At 49.0% G+C, this 19271-nt stretch overlaps 1 protein-coding gene across 2 annotated transcripts in view; it reads right to left on the reverse strand.

Annotated features, from left to right (window-relative positions):
• Positions 1–19271, reverse strand: part of ZDHHC8 (zDHHC palmitoyltransferase 8) — a 201679-nt gene that overhangs the window by 9589 nt on the left and 172819 nt on the right. For both annotated transcript variants that reach the window (XM_082259074.1, XM_082259073.1), the window contains exon 10: positions 18233–19266. In XM_082259074.1, coding sequence (XP_082115200.1) covers positions 18233–19266 — 1034 coding nt within the window. The remainder of the gene's footprint in view (positions 1–18232; positions 19267–19271) is intronic.

Raw genomic sequence — 19271 nt, forward strand, 5'->3', positions numbered from 1 at the left:
GTTCTTTACCAGTTTTTAGGGCGCAGATCCCTGCTCATGTGAACTGCCTCTCCTCTCCTCCCCTCCAGTCAGTGGTAAATCCTCAGCTTCACCCACTGCAGACAGCTGTCAGACGGGGAGAGGAGAGAGCCGGTGGGTCACGTGAGCGGGGATCAGGGTTTAGAAAACTGGTAAAGAACAGCTTATTTAAAAAAAAAAAAAAAACACATACAAGGGCATGAGCACACAGGATTATTAAATAGACCAGATAGGATGGCATAAAGTGGCTTAACAACCACTTTAAAGGGGAAGATGAGATTCCAGTGGAGGGGCACTTGGCCCCCCTTTGTGGGCACCAATGCTTCTATGGTTTGTTTGTTTTTTGCGCAATCAACAAAAAAAGACTGACAATTTTGAAGAAAAAAATAATTTTTACTTTCTGCTATAAAACACTCCTAATTAAATAAATTTAATAAAAAAAAAAAAAAAAAAAAAAAAAAAACGGAATTTTTGTAAAATCTTACCTGTAAAATTCCTTTCTCTGAGTCCTCCGACAGTCGCCGCCTCTTCATATTCGTCACATATGGGGTATTAGACTTTGCTCCGAAGGAGTAGCTAGGCAACAGAATATGTTAACAATAAAGCTTTTAACATATCCCACCCTCAAGGGGTGGTCCCCTCAGTCAATACCCTCCTACTTCCTGCAACCATATCTCAGTTTTAGTGGAATAGCAGTAGAGTATACAACCAAACCCCAAAAGAGGGGCGGGGGCGGCGACTGTCGGAGGACTCAGAGAAAGGAATTTTACAGGTAAGATTTTACAAAAATTCCGTTTTCTCTTACGTCCTCCGACAGTCGCCGCCTCTTCATATTCGTCACATATGGGGACGTCCCAAAGCAGTGCAAACATGAGGGGTGGGAAACGCATCCGCGCCGAAAGGCAACGCAGTCTCCGCATCAAAGAAAGGAACCTTACCAAAGGAAGGAAACCAGCTGGGCAACAGCAAAAAAACAAGTGCTCAACAGGAGCAACAACCCAGGAAAAGACAAAAAAACCAGGGGATACAAAACTTATCCCAACGGCCAGAGGTCCCAACAAGGGACCCTAGGGAACAGCCGCACTAAGAACCTTGCGGCCAAAGGAAGCATCCGCCGATGCCTGAACATCTACTTTGTAGAATTTTGTGAAAGTGTGCACGGTCGACCAAGTCGCCGCCTTACACACCTGGGCTACAGAAGCCCCATGACGACAGGCCCAAGACGTACTCAGAGATCTAGTAGAGTGCGCCTTCACAGGCACAGGGGGGACCTTCCCCTGCAAAGCATAGGCCTGTTCAATGGTCTGCCTGATCCATTTGGCGATGGTAGAGGCCGAAGCCGCCATGCCCTTCCGAGGACCCTCTGGAAGAACAAACAAGGAGTCCGTCTTTCGAAAAGACTCAGTCGATTTAAGGTAAACCCTTATCGCCCGAACAACATCCAGAGAATGCAATCTCACCTCCTTTGGATGTTTAGGCTTCGCGCACAACGAAGGTAAGACAATATCCTCATTAAGATGGAATTCCGAAACTCGTTTCGGAAGAAAAGAAGGATTAGGTCGCAAGACCACCTTATCCAAATGAATAACCAGGTACGGAGACTTGCAGGACAAAGCCGCCAGCTCCGACACTCTGCGAGCCGAAGTGATCGCCACCAAAAAGGCGACCTTTTTGGACAACATAGACAACGAGATCTCCCTGATCTGTTCAAAAGGAGCACGTTGCAACACAGATAGAACGAGATTCAAGTCCCAAGGGGGCAGAGGATCCCTCCTAGGGGGGACCAGATGCCGCACACCCTGAACCAAGGTGCCAACCAAGGAGTTGGAAGCCACGGGACGTTGAAACAGAACGGCCAGTGCAGACACCTGACCCTTTATCGTAGCCAGCGCCAAACGCTGATCAACACCCGTTTGAAGGAAAGACAGCACACGGGAGACCGAGTACGTGCAGGGTGAAAACCCCCTGGACTCACACCAGGCAAAATAGGCCTTCCAAGTACGGTAATAAACCTTCCCTGAGGAAGACTTCCTCGCGTTGATTAAAGTATGAACGACCTCTGGAGAGAGACCCCTCTCCTTCAGGACCTCGGTCTCAACAGCCAGGCCGTCAAAGCCAGCGACTGTAAAGCAGGATGGTATATCGGTCCTTGAGACAGTAGATCGTCTCGAAGAGGCAGACGCCACGGGGCGTCGACCGCCAGATTCACGAGGTCTGCGTACCAGGACCGGCGAGGCCAGTCCGGTGCCACAAGAATCACCGTGCTGTGTTCCGAGTGTAACCTGCGAAGGAACCTGGACAGCAACTGAATCGGTGGAAACGCGTACAGCAGCCTGTACTGATGCCACGGGGCCACTAACGCGTCCGACGCGTCTGCCCGAGGGTCGCGCGTCCTTGCCACGAACCTTCTCACCTTGTTGTTGAGACGGGACGCGAACAGGTCCACATCTGGAAGACCCCACTTCGCGCACAACATCTGGAAGACAGCCGGGTGGAGAGACCATTCCCCCTGATCCAGGGTCTGGCGACTCAGATAGTCCGCCTGCCAGTTCTCCACTCCCGGAATGTGAACCGCCGTTATCGCCGGGACATGAGTCTCGGCCCAAGACAGAATGTCGGCCACTTCGAGCCGCTCGGGCACTCCTGGTGCCCCCTTGGTGGTTGATGTAGGCCACCGCCGTGGCATTGTCCGTCTGCACCCGAACCGGGCAGCCCTGCAGCCGGTCCGTCCAGCGATGAAGACAGAGACTTATCGCACGCAATTCCAGAATGTTGATCGGAAGGGAAGACTCCCCCTCCGACCAAGTCCCCTGGGCGGACAGAACGCCCAGAACTCCACCCCAGCCCGACAGGCTGGCATCCATGGTGATTACCGTCCACGAGATCGGACAAAACGACTTGCCCCCGGACACCAACGGGGACTGGAGCCACCACAGAAGGTTTTCTCTGGTGCGATGACTCAACGAGATTTGAAGATCCAGAGATTGAGGTCGCCCGTCCCACCTGGACAGGATCTCCGCTTGGAGACCCCGCGTGTGAAACTGGGCGAATGGAATCGCCTCGAAGGCCGAGACCATCAGTCCCAGACATCTCATACACGTCCGCAGAGACGAGTGCGGAACGTCCCTGAGGGACCTGACTTCCTCCTGGAGAGTCCTGAGTTTGTCTTCCGGCAGGAAGACCTTCGCCTGCACCGAGTCCTGAATCATTCCCAGATAGGGAAGACGAACCGACGGACTCAGTGTCGACTTTGGAAAATTTATCGTCCAACCAAACTCCTGCAGAGTTTGCATTGTGACAGACAGGTCCTCCTCCAGACCCTGGCTGGTCGCAGACCGAACCAGAATGTCGTCCAGATACCCCAGGACAGAAACGCCCTGGGCCCTCAATAATGCCAGAACCGGTGCAAGCACCTTGGTGAAGACCCGCGGAGCCGAGGCGAGACCAAAGGGCAACGCCACGAACTGGTAGTGATCCTCCGCAATGGCAAATCGAAGGTATCTCTGATGACCCTCGAAAATGGGGATGTGAAGATACGCATCCTTCAAATCGATGGAGGCCATGAATTCCCCCGGAACCAGGGCAGCCACCACCGACCGCAGGAATTCCATGCGGAACTTGCGAACCCGCACAGAGCGGTTCAGAGCCTTCAAGTCCAGAATCGGACGAACCTTGCCCTCCTTTCTGGGCACGGTGAACAGATTGGAATAAAACCCCCGAAACCTGTCCCGATGAGGCACCGTAACCACCACTCCCTGAGCCCTCAGGTCCCGCACCGCCAGGTGCAGGTCCCGCAAGCGCTCTGGAGACAGTTGAAGATTTGAGGGAAAAAATCTGCTCTCCGGCCGAGAGAGAAACTCGATCTTGTAACCAGATCGAACGATTTCCTGAACCCATCTGTCCCGCACACGGGCCAACCAGGGCTGAAGAAAACCGAGCAAGCGTCCCCCCACCCCAAAACTGGGTGAGGGCGCCCCTTCAGGCCGAACTGTTATGGGCTGCAGATCCGGATTGGCCGGACTTCTGTTTACCAGACCAGGGCTTCTTCTGAGAGCCTTGACCTTTGAACGGTTTGCCCTTGTAGTGCGGCCGAAAGGCACGAAAGGACCCCTGAGGGGGCCGAAAATTAGCATGCTTCTTCCCAGAAGCCCCCTTAGCCTTGGGGAAATGGGGCAAGAGAGTGCTCTTACCCCCGGTGATCCCCTTAATCAACACATCCAGGGACTCCCCAAAAAGGCGAGACCCATCATAAGGTAGATTGGCTAAGGTCTTACGTGAAGATTGGTCCACCGACCAACATTTTAACCAAACCAGGCGGCGAGACAACACCGCCACGCTGTGCACACGTGCAGCCAACGGAACCAGGTCCAGGTCCGCATCACACAGATACATGACACCCTGGTGGATTTGATCCACCATATCCAGGGTCGCCGGCGAGGCCGAGTCGGCCACTAGGACGCGCCTAAGCATCTGCGTCCAACTTGCGATCGCCTGGGCCGCCATGAGAGAAGCAAACAGAGCCTTAAGCATAGAACCCGTAACAGAATAAGTATGACGGGCAAGAGACTCCAGTCTCCTTGTCAGGAAAGAGCTCACCTGCTGGTGGCACTGTAGCTCCCAGATCCATAAGCTGCAGTTCCAGTGTCCACCAGCGGGTGTCTCTCAGTAGTCAGAAGCGAACATCTTATGCAATCAGTCATCACCTGATGCTGGTTGCAGGAAGTATATTTAAACCCTGTGTATGCTTCTTCTCACTGCCTTGGTATTGTCTCCATGTGCGCCTGACCTGCATGCCTGTGTCCCTGTATCCTGATCCTGGACTCTGACCCTGACCCTGCAGCCTGATTCCTTCCTTCCTGTTTGCTTACTCCGTCTCCTGCAACCCTCTCTCTGTTCTGTCTTGCTCCCAGCTCCCTCTGCTTGATCTCCCGTGTATGACCCCGGCTCTGTTACTATTACTATTCATTTATCCTGTTTTGTATATATTTGGTTTGAGCAGTTGTTTGCTGTGTGTCACTATTGTTTGGGTATCTGATTGGATTTACACAGTTATAGTTTTCTGGAGGTGCGTTTACATTTGTGTTATTCACTTATTTTTAAATAAATTATATTCTTTACACCTTAATTATGTCTAATGTTCTCTGTGTCAGTCCACACATTTCTGGTCACACCTGTTGCTGACAGAATACCAAGGCCAGTCCTGACCAGAAGTGGCTGCACAGAGAAGCCATCTTAGCTCTGTTGTTTGTGGCAAGATGCATCTTGAGGAGGTAATTTACTTTTCTTTGCTGGTGACAGAGGAAAAGGAATACTGCTGCCAGATATTAAAGGAGTGGGCCAGGGACCAGCTGTTAGAATGCATTCGTCTTGCTCATTCCCTAGTTGATCAGGGCAGGATGCTGTTTGATGATGTTCAGCCATTGATTCAAGTTTGTGCAGAGTTGGCTTTGTCCAGTATTCCTAAAGAAAGTGATGACTTTTCTCCCCCCTTTAGTATGGCTCAGGTAGAATCACTGGTATGGTTATTGGAGGATGACTCCTCTTATTTCTTTGAGCACTATTCAGCATGTTCCCAACAGGTGCTAGTAGATTGTATTAATGCAGTGCAGTCTCTTGTCAGACAGGCAGAGTGTAAACTGAATCTTGTTCAACCGTTATTACAAGCATGGTCAGATATATTGCACTCAGCTTCAGTCAGTTTGCAACAACCCCTTCCTACTGCTAGACACCTGCCTGCTCAAACATCTCTCTCTCCATCACCCACAGCAACCACAGTTGCAGCCCAGTTTACCCTTCTACCAACCATATGTCAGTACCCTGTTCCCACTTGCTGCACCTACCCTGCCTTTAACTCCTTGAAGCTTACCTCTTCTCCACTGTCTGCACCAATCCTTCAGAAATCCTCCTTAGTTACTGCTCCCTCTTTTTCAAAATCCCCCAGCTTTTCTTTGCTACCAGCTGCTCCCCCTACTCACAGCCCTGTGTTCACATGCAGAACCTCAGTGGCAAAACCCAAAAAGAAACGAAAGTTTTTCCCAACTTGCAAAATCTTGCCACTATCCAATTGTGCATCCACACCAGCGGATCTGCTCCAGCCTGCATCCATGCCTGCTTCCACGCCAGCGGATCTACCCCAACCTGCTTCCACGCCAGCCGATCTGCTTCAGCTTGCTTCCACACTAGCCGATCTGCCTGCATCCACGCCAGCGGATCTGCTCCATCCTGCATCCACGCCAGCGGATCTGCCTGCTTCCACGCCAGCGGATCTGCCTGCTTCCACGCCAGCCGATCTGCTCCAGCCTGCATCCACGCCAGACGATCTGCTCCAGCCTGCATCCACACCAGCCGATCTGCCTGCATCCACGCCAGCCGATCTGCTCCAGCTTGCTTCCACGCCAGCCGATCTGCTCCAGCTTGCTTCCACGCCAGCCGATCTGCTCCAGCCTGCTTCCACGCCAGCCGATCTGCTCCAGCCTGCTTCCACGCCAGCCGATCTGCTCCAGCTTGCTTCCATGCCAGCCGATCTGCTCCAGCCTACTTCCACGCCAGCCGATCTGCTCCAGCCTACTTCCACGCCAGCCGAACTGCTCCAGCCTGAAGTTCTGGTCCCTTTTGTCCAGCCTGAAGTTCTGGTCCCTTTTGCCCAGCCTGAAGTTCTGGTCCCTTTTGCCCAGCCTGAAGTTCCGGTCCCTTTTGCCCAGCCTGAAGTTCCGGTCCCTTTTGCCCAGCCTGAAGTTCCGGTCCCTTTTGCCCAGCATGAAGTTCCGGTCCCTGTTGCCCAGCTTGAAGTTCCGGTCCCTGCTGCCCAGCTTGAAGTTCTGGTCCCTGCTGCCCAGCTTGAAGTTCTGGTCCCTGCTGCCCAGCTTGAAGTTCCGGTCCCTGCTGCCCAGCTTGAAGTTCTGGTCCCTGCTGCCCAGCTTGAAGTTCCGGTCCCTGTTGCCCAGCTTGAAGTTCCGGTCCCTGTTGCCCAGCTTGAAGTTCCGGTCCCTGTTGCCCAGCTTGAAGTTCCGGTCCCTGTTGCCCAGCTTGAAGTTCCGGTCCCTGTTGCCCAGCTTGAAGTTCCGGTCCCTGTTGCCCAGCTTGAAGTTCCGGTCCCTGTTGCCCAGCTTGAAGTTTCAGTCCCTGTTGCCCAGCCAAAGGGACAGGTGCCCAATGCCCAGCCTGTCTCTGGACATCCTGTCCCTAACAACCTGCCTGCCTCTGATGGTCTGCTGCTCGATGACACGTCTACCCCTAGGGATCTGCTGTCTGACAACCTGCCTTCTTCTGCCTCTGATCCGGTGACAGATGTCCAGCCTGATGATCCCATGCTTGATGTCCAGCATGCATCTGATGATCCTTTTACCATTGACCAGCCTGATCTTACTTCTCTTCTACTTACCACCCAGCCGGGTTCTACTGACTCAATACCAGCTGCTCGGTTGGACTGTCATGCAAAAACAAAGTGTTCACCTGCTAATGGGTTTGAAAGCTCTGAGTCCTCGCATGCTTTATATGGGTTACCTGTTTGGCCTGAGATTCGTTTGTCGGTTGCCTCGGTTGAGTCCCTCTGGCAGAGTGTTGTTCCTATGGCTCCAAAGCCTGGTGGTCCGGACATGCCCATGGTAACTAGTAGCTGCATTTGCCTTCATGGCCCTGGTCATGGTAAGCTCCTGGGGAATGGAGGGGTACTATCTGTGCCTCTCCATGATCCGGATGCGCTTGCCCCAGCTTTGGGTGCACTAGGGGACCCGGGTCAGGTAACCAGTGCCTCAGAGATACCTAGGTGGCTTTTGAAGTGCAGAGTAAGTCCTGGAAACCAGGCAAGCTACTTGGTTATGGCGAGACACTTCTGTGTCAGAGTTCTGGTATTGTCACATGACCCCATGGCTAAGTCTGCAGGCAACTCGTGGGACCCCAGCAATGGGGTACCTGCTGTTCTGAGGGACTTGAAGTATCAAATTCTGTACATGTCAGAGGATCTGGCCAGCAGGACACCCAGCCAGTTGCTTGACCTCAGCGGTGGGATACCCAGTCAGTCACCTGACCCAGGCGGTGGGACACTTTGCCTATTGTTGGATCTTGGCAATGGGGCATCTCGCTTGAAACCCGGCACTTCTTCAGCCTACAAGGAACTTTTGCTCTGGATTTGTGCAGCAAATGACTGTCTTTTATGGACTGGTTTAGCTAGGGTTTTTTGGAGCGTCCTGAGGCCGCTCCTTACAGGGGGGGCACTGTCAGGAAAGAGCTCACCGGCTGGTGGCACTGTAGCTCCCAGATCCATAAGCTGCAGTTCCAGTGTCCACCAGCGGGTGTCTCTCAGTAGTCAGAAGCGAACATCTTATGCAATCAGTCATCACCTGATGCTGGTTGCAGGAAGTATATTTAAACCCTGTGTATGCTTCTTCTCACTGCCTTGGTATTGTCTCCATGTGCGCCTGACCTGCATGCCTGTGTCCCTGTATCCTGATCCTGGACTCTGACCCTGACCCTGCAGCCTGATTCCTTCCTTCCTGTTTGCTTACTCCGTCTCCTGCAACCCTCTCTCTGTTCTGTCTTGCTCCCAGCTCCCTCTGCTTGATCTCCCGTGTATGACCCCGGCTCTGTTACTATTACTATTCATTTATCCTGTTTTGTATATATTTGGTTTGAGCAGTTGTTTGCTGTGTGTCACTATTGTTTGGGTATCTGATTGGATTTACACAGTTATAGTTTTCTGGAGGTGCGTTTACATTTGTGTTATTCACTTATTTTTAAATAAATTATATTCTTTACACCTTAATTATGTCTAATGTTCTCTGTGTCAGTCCACACATTTCTGGTCACACCTGTTGCTGACACTCCTATCCGTGGCATCACGGAAAACAGGGGAATCCTCTGCAGGAATCGCAGTGGCTTTGTTCAAAACCGCAATTGCGTGATCCACTGGGGGAGGCACACACCACCTTTCATCAGTGGAAGGCGAAAAAGGATAACGCAGCTTGAATCTACTTGGTACCGCAAAAGGTTTGCGCAGATTGCGCCATTGATCCTTAACAGCGCGCTGAAAATCATCATTGCAGGGAAAAACCTGCGGCGTCCTGCGTTTCCTCTGCGTCCCATAAGCCGCCAAGGCAGCGGGGGGACACACTTCGTCCTGCAAACGCAGCGTTTGCTTAATGGAAGCAATCAACTCATCCATGATTGCAAGCTCTTCAGGCGAGCCAGGGGGAGAATTATCAACCCCCTCAACTTCAGCCTCCACCTCAGACCCCACTAGATCAAGAGAGGAGCGGGACCCCGATAAGGAGGCCCCCGCCATAACAGCCCCATCACCTTCACCCTCAGAATCAGAGGAAAGAGCAACTCTGGGCCTTTTAGTAGATTGAGCAGCCACCAGCATTTGCACCTGAGCAGCAAGGCCAGCCACAATAGTGGCTAAATCCCCCCCTGGGGGGGAAACAGCGGTCCCCTGGCTTTCCACCAATACTGTAGGAAATTTGCCCTCCTGAGAATCCATTGCCCCTGTAATGCCAGACAACAAAGGGTTAACTGCCCCTTTTAAGCAAGCGTGGCAAGCGCAGCCCACACTCAAGCACAATGAGACCCCCACAGGGAATATGCAAACTGAACACAGGCAATGGATAGCAAGAACAGAAGGATAAAACCTGAGGAGACCCTCGCCGCTGCTGCTGCCTCGATCGGTGTTCCTGGAAAGAGGAAGTGATGCTGCCAGGGCGCTCTATGTAAGCCTATGGAGGCTACAAGAAAATGGCCGCCATGCATGTAAAACATGCGGCCGGAGCGAGTGTAGGCAAAATGGCGTCGTTTGGCGCCGAAACCGCCGCTCCACAGTGCATTAAAACACACATTACATTCCAATATCAGAATACATGTCAGATCGCCGCAGCGATCGCTGTATATGCCCAAACATGCCAAAAAAACATGCCCCACAGCACACAGCTTCTCACACTGACCAGTCTGACACACACAGTGTCATACAGCTCCCCCCCCCCTTGCAGCCCACAGCATGCAGCCGAGAGATAGGGAGACAAGCAGTGTGAATAGAGGCAGGTTACACAGTCCCAGACTGACACCCCCCCAGACAGACAGGTCCCCACATAAATACACTTACCTCACATGGCGTGGGGGACCCGCACAGGCGAACAAGCCGCTGCACATGAGGCAGGGAGAGTCGCATTCAAGACGCACACAAGGGGGGTTAAGAAACCGCACAGCGTCCAGTGAGGTAGCCACCTCACCAATCATCCCTGCACCGAACAGGGATGGGTCGTTCACTGTGCCAGGAGCGTTACCTGGCTGAACGCTCGATGGCAGACTGGGAAGCCACTGACCCACGACCTGCGACCAGGGGGATCAGCCCGAGACCCAGTCCGCATGATCCTCTTCATCCGAAGAACTAACTAACGCTGACAAAATAACAGCTAAGTAAAGGTAGAGAGAAAAACTCAAACAAAATTTTAAAAAGAAGAAAGAGTCTGGGACAGAAAGTCCCAGCACAGAGAGAGCCAGCCACTCCTGACAAGCTAGACATTAAAACTGAGATATGGTTGCAGGAAGTGGGAGGGTATTGACTGAGGGGACCACCCCTTGAGGGTGGGATATGTTAAAAGCTTTATTGTTAACATATTCTGTTGCCTAGCTACTCCTTCGGAGCAAAGTCTAATACCCCATATGTGACGAATATGAAGAGGCGGCGACTGTCGGAGGACGTAAGAGAAAATCGAATTTCTGCATCAATTTAGGGTAATATCTATTCAGCTACATATTTTTGCTAAAAATAATTCCAATAAGGCTGGGATCACACTTATGCAAATATCTTGACCATAGAGGTGTACGGCTCACTTCGTATTTTGTGCAGGATTTGCAGATGCCCCCTCTGAGAATTTACGCCTACAATACACTACAACATTTCTTAGGTTCTTTACAAAAGAACAGTTCTGATATTACAGTGCGAACACAGTTCGAAAACCGATGCATACAGGAGACTTTCCAGAGGGGTTGTATTCTCCATGTTGTACAAATCCTTTGTTTTCCCCTCATCAAAACTTCCTTATCAAATGGGAGAGGGATGTGGGCATTGCCCCTAAAGTGGAGGACTAGCGATCCTGGACTGCACGCATTCACGAGGGTATAATGAACGTTCCCCTGATTGAAGCAGGATATAAATTTTGTACTTGGTAAAATCCATTTCTCTGAGTTCATCGACTGACACAGCGCTCCATAAATCATACTAGGGATAGACCAATATGTTTTTTTCAGGGCCGATACCAATATCTTGGTCACAACGTATCGGTATCGGCCGATATTTTGTACATTTAAAGTTTTGAAAAATAAGAATTTTTGACACAAATCTGGTACTGAATATGTTCATTTTTGTTTAACGCTTAATGGCTGGCTTGCTGGAACCCTGTGGTGGGTGGCTGGCTGGCACAGGGCCTGTGGGTGGCTGGCTGGTACAGGGCCTGTGGGTGGCTGGCTGGTACAGGGCCTGTGGGTGGCTGGCTGGCTCGCTGGTACAGGGCCTGTGGATGTGGGTGGCTGGCTGGTGCAGGGCTGCTGTGGGTGGGTGTATGGCTGTGATACACTCCCAGGAGACTAGTCCCGACTCCAGAAGAGGCTGTCCAAGGTAAGGGAGGCGGCCTAAGAAGGCAGAATTATGTCACAAAAATATAAGCAATATCGGCCAGTTCTGGGGCCGATACCGATATATTGGGAAAGTGCATATTGGCCCCCCCCCCCATATATGGGCCTTGCCGATAATCTGTCTATCCCTAAATCATACCTACTGGGTTATATTGCCTCCTCCAGGAGTAGGACTAGACAGAACAAAAAACACCTGGCTATGCCCATGGGCCGTTCTCAGCTTGGTATATAACCATTCTCTCTGCTCTAGGTAATCAGTTTAGTAGCAAGCAGTATTAGAAGTATCAGAATTCCATAGAGGGGTGGGTGCTTTGTCAGTCGAACTGCAAGAAAAGGATTTTAAGGTAAGTAAAAAAATCCCATTTTCTCTTTCGTTCAGTGACGGACACAGCACTCCATAAATCATAACTACTGGGACGTCCAAAAAGAAAAATGAGGGGTGGGGAAAATAACTCAAGGCTAAACATTTGTGCCCTTAACCAGGACACAGGAGCCCGATTGAAAAAAATAAAAGTTTAAAGAAAAACACCACTCAAGAGAGAACAGCCCCTCTTAAACAGCAGCCTGCAAAACTTTACAGCGAAAAGAAGCATTTGCAGATGCCAAAGGATCTGCCTTATAAAATTTTGTGAAAGTATGGACTATTTTTTGACATTATGCCAAATGATGAATGACTATTGGATATTCACTGTGCTTTGAAATGATTTTGATGTTATTTATAATCTGCCGGGATCCCCGGAGGTTTATCCATATTATGCCGCATATGAGATGTTCTCATCCTCTTTGCTCGCTCTGAATGGGCATTGTCGCCATCATTGCCTTCTCCTTTTCCCTTTCCTGGTTAATGTGTATGTTTTGATTCAGGCTTGGGTTATGTGTGAGTTGCAGAGCCTCCAGATGCCCACTAGATGTCCCTAACTCCTGATTGCACGTCTATTGAAGCCAGGTGTCTATCGGCCAATGATGGCCCGAGCCCCTGGTATTTATAGGCTGACGTGCATGACGCACTTTACGTCCTGAAGAAGTGTGCTGGTCACGTGAAACGCGTTGACGTGAGGACGGGCACGCCTCCGGCTCCACCCACCGGCCGGACTTACATTCCACAGCCTTTCATCTTTGAAGCCGATCAAGCGGCGTAATCAACCAGCGAGGGGCCTCAGTCCTTCCCCCCAATGGGGACATCACCCTCAAACACTCCTACTCGGCTATCTGGACCTCCTTTACCCGGGGACTCATGGACTCTTATAGCCTCAACATGTGAGTTTTTGACGAGACACGCTGTAATCAATCTGCAACGATTGCTACTGTGCACTACCCGCTGCATATGCTTAACTGTGCCTGCCTTCATTCGGTATACCTTCTCCTCATTACCCTGATTAGGTCTTAAGGGACAATCTCTATTGCACATACTGGTATTGGGTCATCTGTCTCCACACCAAGTACCCTTCATGGACACTGCTATATACCCATATATACCTGGTTGGGACACTGCATCCCCTCTATCTGTGACCTAGGGATATTTTGAGTTGAAGAGGTATACACACTGCTTTGCCCTGCTTGCTTGCAACATGCTTATGCTTTGTGATACATGCTTGTTGTCTCCTTCACTACTGGGTCTCACATTGCCTGAATTAAGTGCTAACTGAGGACTGGTTACAACTATACACGTTAGTCCCAGGCCCGGGCTTCTTGGAGACACTGAGCCTCTCTATTGATTGATTATATCACGGAGGATTTCAGTCTTCCGGATTACATCCTGACGAGTTGGAGCCTCACAAGTGCTACTGGACAGTTCATTTTCAGTCCCCTGAATAAACCCCCATTGTTGTATATGGATGTTCTTCATGATATGTGAATCTTCAATCAAGACTCTCCCTGTGGGGCCTCTATACACCTGCATTTGTGTTTCTTGTGGGGGGGGGGGGGGGGGTACTTTGACTTTGGTGGCTGTGGGTCTGGGTGGTGGGTGGAGCCTTTGAGGTTACACCAGCAGTCTATATGAGAAGGGACACCTCATTTTCATTGTTTGGCCTTGGGTCCATGGGAATTTTTTACCTCTAGTTTTGTAATTTTTACTCAATGTCTGCATATTGTCTGAACAATTGTTTCATAATAAAGTACCAATTTCACTGTTTCAATACCTGGGTTTGAGCCATTGTGTGCAGCTTCTCCTTTTTTCTCCATATGGCTTCAGTTGCGTGGCTCACCGGTTACACACCGTTAGGTATTTGAAATAAGAGATTATCTGTGCCACACCCAAACGCCCCAGGATTCTCGGGGCGTTAGAGTGGTTTCCTGGTGACTCATACCCATTTCCCCGTCCCTTGATATTGTATTCACTGTCTGACTTACCTTTTAAAAATGGCGTTGGCCCGCGCCAACACGTCACTGCGCATGCGCCGCCTGCCTGGGAATAGCCGAACGTGTGCGGGCTTTCCCGAGCATCGGCAGCGCACGCGCAGTGATGTGTTGGCGCCAGTCGGTGCTATTTTTAAATGTAAGGTGCCTCACCGACAGGTAAAGTGAGACTCCTCCGCAGCCTCTGCATTTCCTCATGCAGTGCTGCGGGCATGGTACAGGACATTCTCCTGTACCATGCCCACAGCACTGCATCTCCTGTACAACCTGTGCCATGCCTGTGTACCATCTCCTGTACAATCTGTGCCATGCCTGTGTACCATCACCTGTGCTATGCCCGAGTACCATCTCCTGAACAATCTGTGCCATGCCTGTGCATCATCTCCTGTGCCCTGCCCGAACCATCTCCTGTGCCCTGCCCGAACCATCCCCTGTGCCATGCCCACAGCCCTGCATCTCCTTCACCATGCCCGCAGCCCCTGTTTTGTGTCTCGTGGTGGTCCAGTTGGGTCCAGTAGCTGCTGCATTTCCCACCCTAGACTTATACTCGAGTCAATAAGTTTTCTCTGTTTTTTTGTGGTAAAATTAGGTGCCTCGGCTTATATGCGGGTCGGCTTAGACTCAAGTATATACGGTAACCCTTCCACCAGGTTAGTCAAAATAAATTAGAACATGAAATTGGTCTAACTGGTATAAGAAGATACAGTATCTCTCGAAAGTGAGTACACCCCTCACATTTTGGTAAATATTATATCTTTTCATGTGAAAACACTGAAGAAATTACATTTATAACAGTGTAAATGTGTTGTCCCCTCAAAATAACTCAACACAGCCATTAATGTCTAAACCGCTGGCAACAAAAGTGAGTACACCCCTAAGCGAAAATGTCCAAATTGGGCCCAAAATGTCAATATATTGTGTGACAAACCATTTTTTTTCAGCTTTGCCCTAACACTATTGGGCATGGAGTTCACCAGAGCTTCACAGGTTTCCAATGGAGTCCTCCTCCACGATGACATCACGGAGCTGGTGGATGTTAAAGACATTGCACTCCTCCACCTTTCGTTTGAGGATGCCCCACAGATGTTCAATAGGGTTTAGGTCTGGAGACATGCTTGGCCAGTCCATCACCTTTATCCTCAGCTTCTTTAGAAAGGAAGTGGTCGTCTTGGAGGTGTGTTTGGGGTTCGTTATGTTGTAATACTGCCCTGCGGCCCAGTTTCCGACGGGAGGGGATCATGCTCTGCTTCAGTATGTCACAGTACATGTTGGCATTCATGGTTCTCTCAATGAACTGTAGCTCCCCAGTGCCGTCAGCACTCATGCAGCCCCAGACCATGACACCCCCACCAACATGCTTGACTGTAGGTGAGACACACTTATCTTTATACTCCTCACCTGGTTGTACTCCTCACCTGATTGCCAAACAGGATTGACACCATCTGAACCAAATAAGTTTATCTTGGTCTCATCAGACCACAGGACCTGGTTCCAGTAATCCATGTCCTTAGTCTGCTTGTTTTCAGCAAACGGTTTTGGGCTTTCTCGTGTATCATCTTTAGAAGAGGCTTCCTTCTGGGACAACAGCCATCCAGACCAACTTGATACAGTGTGTGACGTATGGTCTGAGCACTGACAGGCTGACCCCTCCCCTCCCACCCTTTCAACCTCTGCAGCAATGCTGGTAGCACTCATACGTCTATTTCCCAACGATGACCTCTGGATATGACGCTGAGCACGTGCACTCAACTTCTATGGTCGACCATGGTATGAACCTGTTTCGTGGAACCTGTCCTGTTAAACCGCTGTATGGTCTTAGCCACCGTGCTGCAGTTCAGTTTCAGGGTCTTGGCAATCGTCTTTTAGTCTAGGCCTCCTTTATGTAGAGCAGCAATTCTTTTTTTCAGATCCTCAGAGTTCTTTGCCATGAGGTGCCATGTTGAACTTCCAGTGACCAGTATGAGAGAGTGACAGTGATAAACAAAAAATTTAACACACCTGCGACCTTGTAATATCAATGAGTCAAATGACACTGGGAGGGAAAATGGCTAATTGGGCCCAATTTGAACATTTTCACTTAGGGGTGTACTCACTTTTGTTGCCAGCGGTTTCGACAATAATGGCTGGGTGTTCAGTTATTTTGAGGGGACAGCAAATTTACACTGTTATACAAGCTATACACTTACTACTTTACATTGTTGTTCAAGAATGCTAACAGACTAGGTCAGTCATCCCTTTACATTATATCCTCCCACAGGGAGAGATTGCATAGCAACAGTAATTCTACAAAAATAAATCTAAACTAATCTAAAAACGCACAAAAAAACAAAAACACACACAAAAAAAAAAAAACATCATCTTTTTACATGCATACTTTTAGCATATTGTTTTCTCAGCATTACAAGCATTTTTTATAAGACCGTTACTAAAATAAATTTGCAAGTTGCAGTTTTTCACCTTTACTTCTGAAAATGCTACCTACCTGGCTGTCATGCTAATGTAATATTTTTGTTATTTTCTGATTCATTGACCTGGAAGAAGTATGCAAAACAGAGCTGACTTCCCCCATGCATACTTGTTCTGGGTCAGTGACTCAAGTCTACTGAAGCAAAAGGGCAAGAAACTGGTATTTTCAGGAGGAAATCAGCAATAGTAACGTTTTTTTCTCTGAGCATAGGTTTTATTTGATTAAATGCCACCAAGCAATTTAACCCCTTCTTGACATTCAGATTTTCTTAATGGTAAAAAAAAAAAATTAGAAAAAAAAAAATAAAATCAGTTTTGGCTTCACAAATACTAAATTTACCCTTTGACATATGCAGCAGACAAAGAAGGAAAAGGCTAAATTCAAAGTTTTTGAAGGGGATGCTCCCCATTTCCAAAAAGGGCAAACGGATGAGCAGAGATCACTATTCATAATCCTTCTGCTGGAAAATCTTTAACATGTTATCAGCAGGAGTGCGATCAAGCATTTCAGGTTAACTGGGCAAATTAAAATTCTGGTACTCAACTATATTTTCTGAGATTACACTTATAGGTTTTTTTTTTTTTTATTGCTTTACTACAGCTTAAGGCCAGGTTCACATCTATGCGGTTCTGTGAGCCGCGTTTGCATAGGCACAGCGGCCCATTCCTTTGAATGGGTTACTTTGCCCTGTGTTTCATGTAGGAAAAAGGTTCCTGTATCCGTTTAAAAATGCAGCCGGAAGGACCATGCAATTTCCAGAAATTGAAAAAGCACTGCGATTTCAGATACGTGGGGAATAACTGGTAGACCGCCTATCTACAAAGCAGCAGTGCAGTTTTGCTGCAATGATAGCAGGTGTAGGAACAAGTACGATACAACTGCTGTCCTGCACCTTCAACTACCCGCACAAGTGTGAACCTAGTCTAAAACAGAACTTGACCAAATTTTAAATGGTCCGCTCTCCTGCCTCCTTTACCCTCTCAAAAAAGTCAAACTTTTTTTTTTTTTTCTTCAACTTTCTGCCACTGGCCTAGGTCACAAAGAGGTCATGGCCCCTGCATGCGCAGAAATGTTGCAGACACCTCTGGAGGGTTCCATAGACCTGGAAGAGCCTGACAGCATGTCTCTGCATGTGCTGGATCTCATTTAGGAATGGCAGCACTAGAGGGGTGAAGGGAGAGCTTTTTCTTCAAGCGAGACAATGCTGGACTCCATGGTGCAGTAAGTATGTTTTATTTCTTATTTTAAGACAGGGACTAGAGTTTGGGATCTTTTTTTGAGGAAAGTCAAGTTTAGCTGTAAAACATTTTGGGCTTGCGAAGTTCATCAGGTACACCTTACAAAGCCCACAGGTCTAAAAGATTGTGCTTAAAAACTGTAGTATGGCAATAAAATGAAGCACGCGCATAGAAAAATACTTAACACTGGGATTTTGTTGTTATTTTGTTTGCAGGGGATAAATACCATAAATCAAAATCGATTCCCTTAGTATAATTGTTATATCCATGATTTATAACAATATCATTTTGACATTTTTATATCATGATGTAGAGGTCTTCCACATCTTAACCACTATTCTAATATATAAAGCCCCTTCCTAAATGGATGATAAAAATCTTTCTTCCAGCTGATGCCCCTTATTTGTAAAGTCTTTGTGATGAAAAGTTAGCTTGTGCTTGGTAATATTTAAACATATTAATAGTACATTGTGATTAAATACAGTTTCAATCTAAAGATGCAGATCTGTACCACAGAACATCTTACCTTTGACACATGATGGAAGGTCCTTCTGCGAATTCCATGGTGTTAAGAAATGTGACAGATTTTGCTCCCCCATAAGAGGGAGACCTAGGTATACCAGAGGGTGATGATGGAGCCTGATGGCCAGGGGACTTGTATGACCCATTGCTCACTCGCCCTTGTAAGGGTTGGTGACTTTGTATATTGTTATTGGCTAGGTCAGCCTGTAAAGAGGTGGTGGAAGTCCTAGGTGCTCTGGAGACTGCACTGGAAAGAGAGGATACAGAGGACTGAAGAATAGGATTTCTGGAACTGAAAGTGGCCGCCCCAGCCAGCAGATTGTCTTTCGAACCATACCGTCCTGGAGCAGCACGTGGATTCTCTGAGAGTGAGCTGACCTGCTGTAAGCTGTATGTGCTAGGGGTATCATAGACCCCTGAGTCTGCAAACACAGAATCTGTGTGAGAATGTAACAACTTCTCCCGTTCCTCCATCTCCTTCCTTTCCTGGATAGAGGCCATAATGGATTTGGAGAGGTTATCATAGCGCACGGGGGAAGGCTCTCTCTGATGTCCAGACGCCCTGCTCAGTACAGGGCTGAAACTTTGCACCGGTTGGCGCTCTGCTCCTCGTAGGTGGCACATTTTGGCAGACATATATGGTGAGTGGTATCCCACAGAACCAGCGGCAGTGTGTGCAGTACATTTAGCAGATGCTGGAGACATTGGGTTGAGCAAGCTGTCATAAGATAAGCTCCCATTGCGGTTAGACAGGGCATTGGGGGAAAATACACTCTTGTACGGAGTATTGGGGTCACCCTCAGATTTCACCATTTGGAGTGGAATCTTCTCTGACTCTCGACGCCCCGTATTCTTTAGGCTCAGTGAGCGAGTGTTGGCAGTGAAGCTGTCTAGCTGCAGAGGGGATGACTGGTAAGACTTGTGTAGTGAGTTCTTACGATATTCTTGGAGATCTAAATTGGGCTCCGACTGATAATCGTGACTGCGGCAATCTTCCTCCAAGAAAACGCAGTCCTTCAGATTTTCTTGCATAGCAATCTATA

The sequence above is a fragment of the Pelophylax lessonae genome (assembly GCF_965119305.1).
Source record: "Pelophylax lessonae genome assembly, chromosome: 1".
In the NCBI taxonomy this organism is placed as follows: Eukaryota; Metazoa; Chordata; class Amphibia; order Anura; family Ranidae; genus Pelophylax; species Pelophylax lessonae.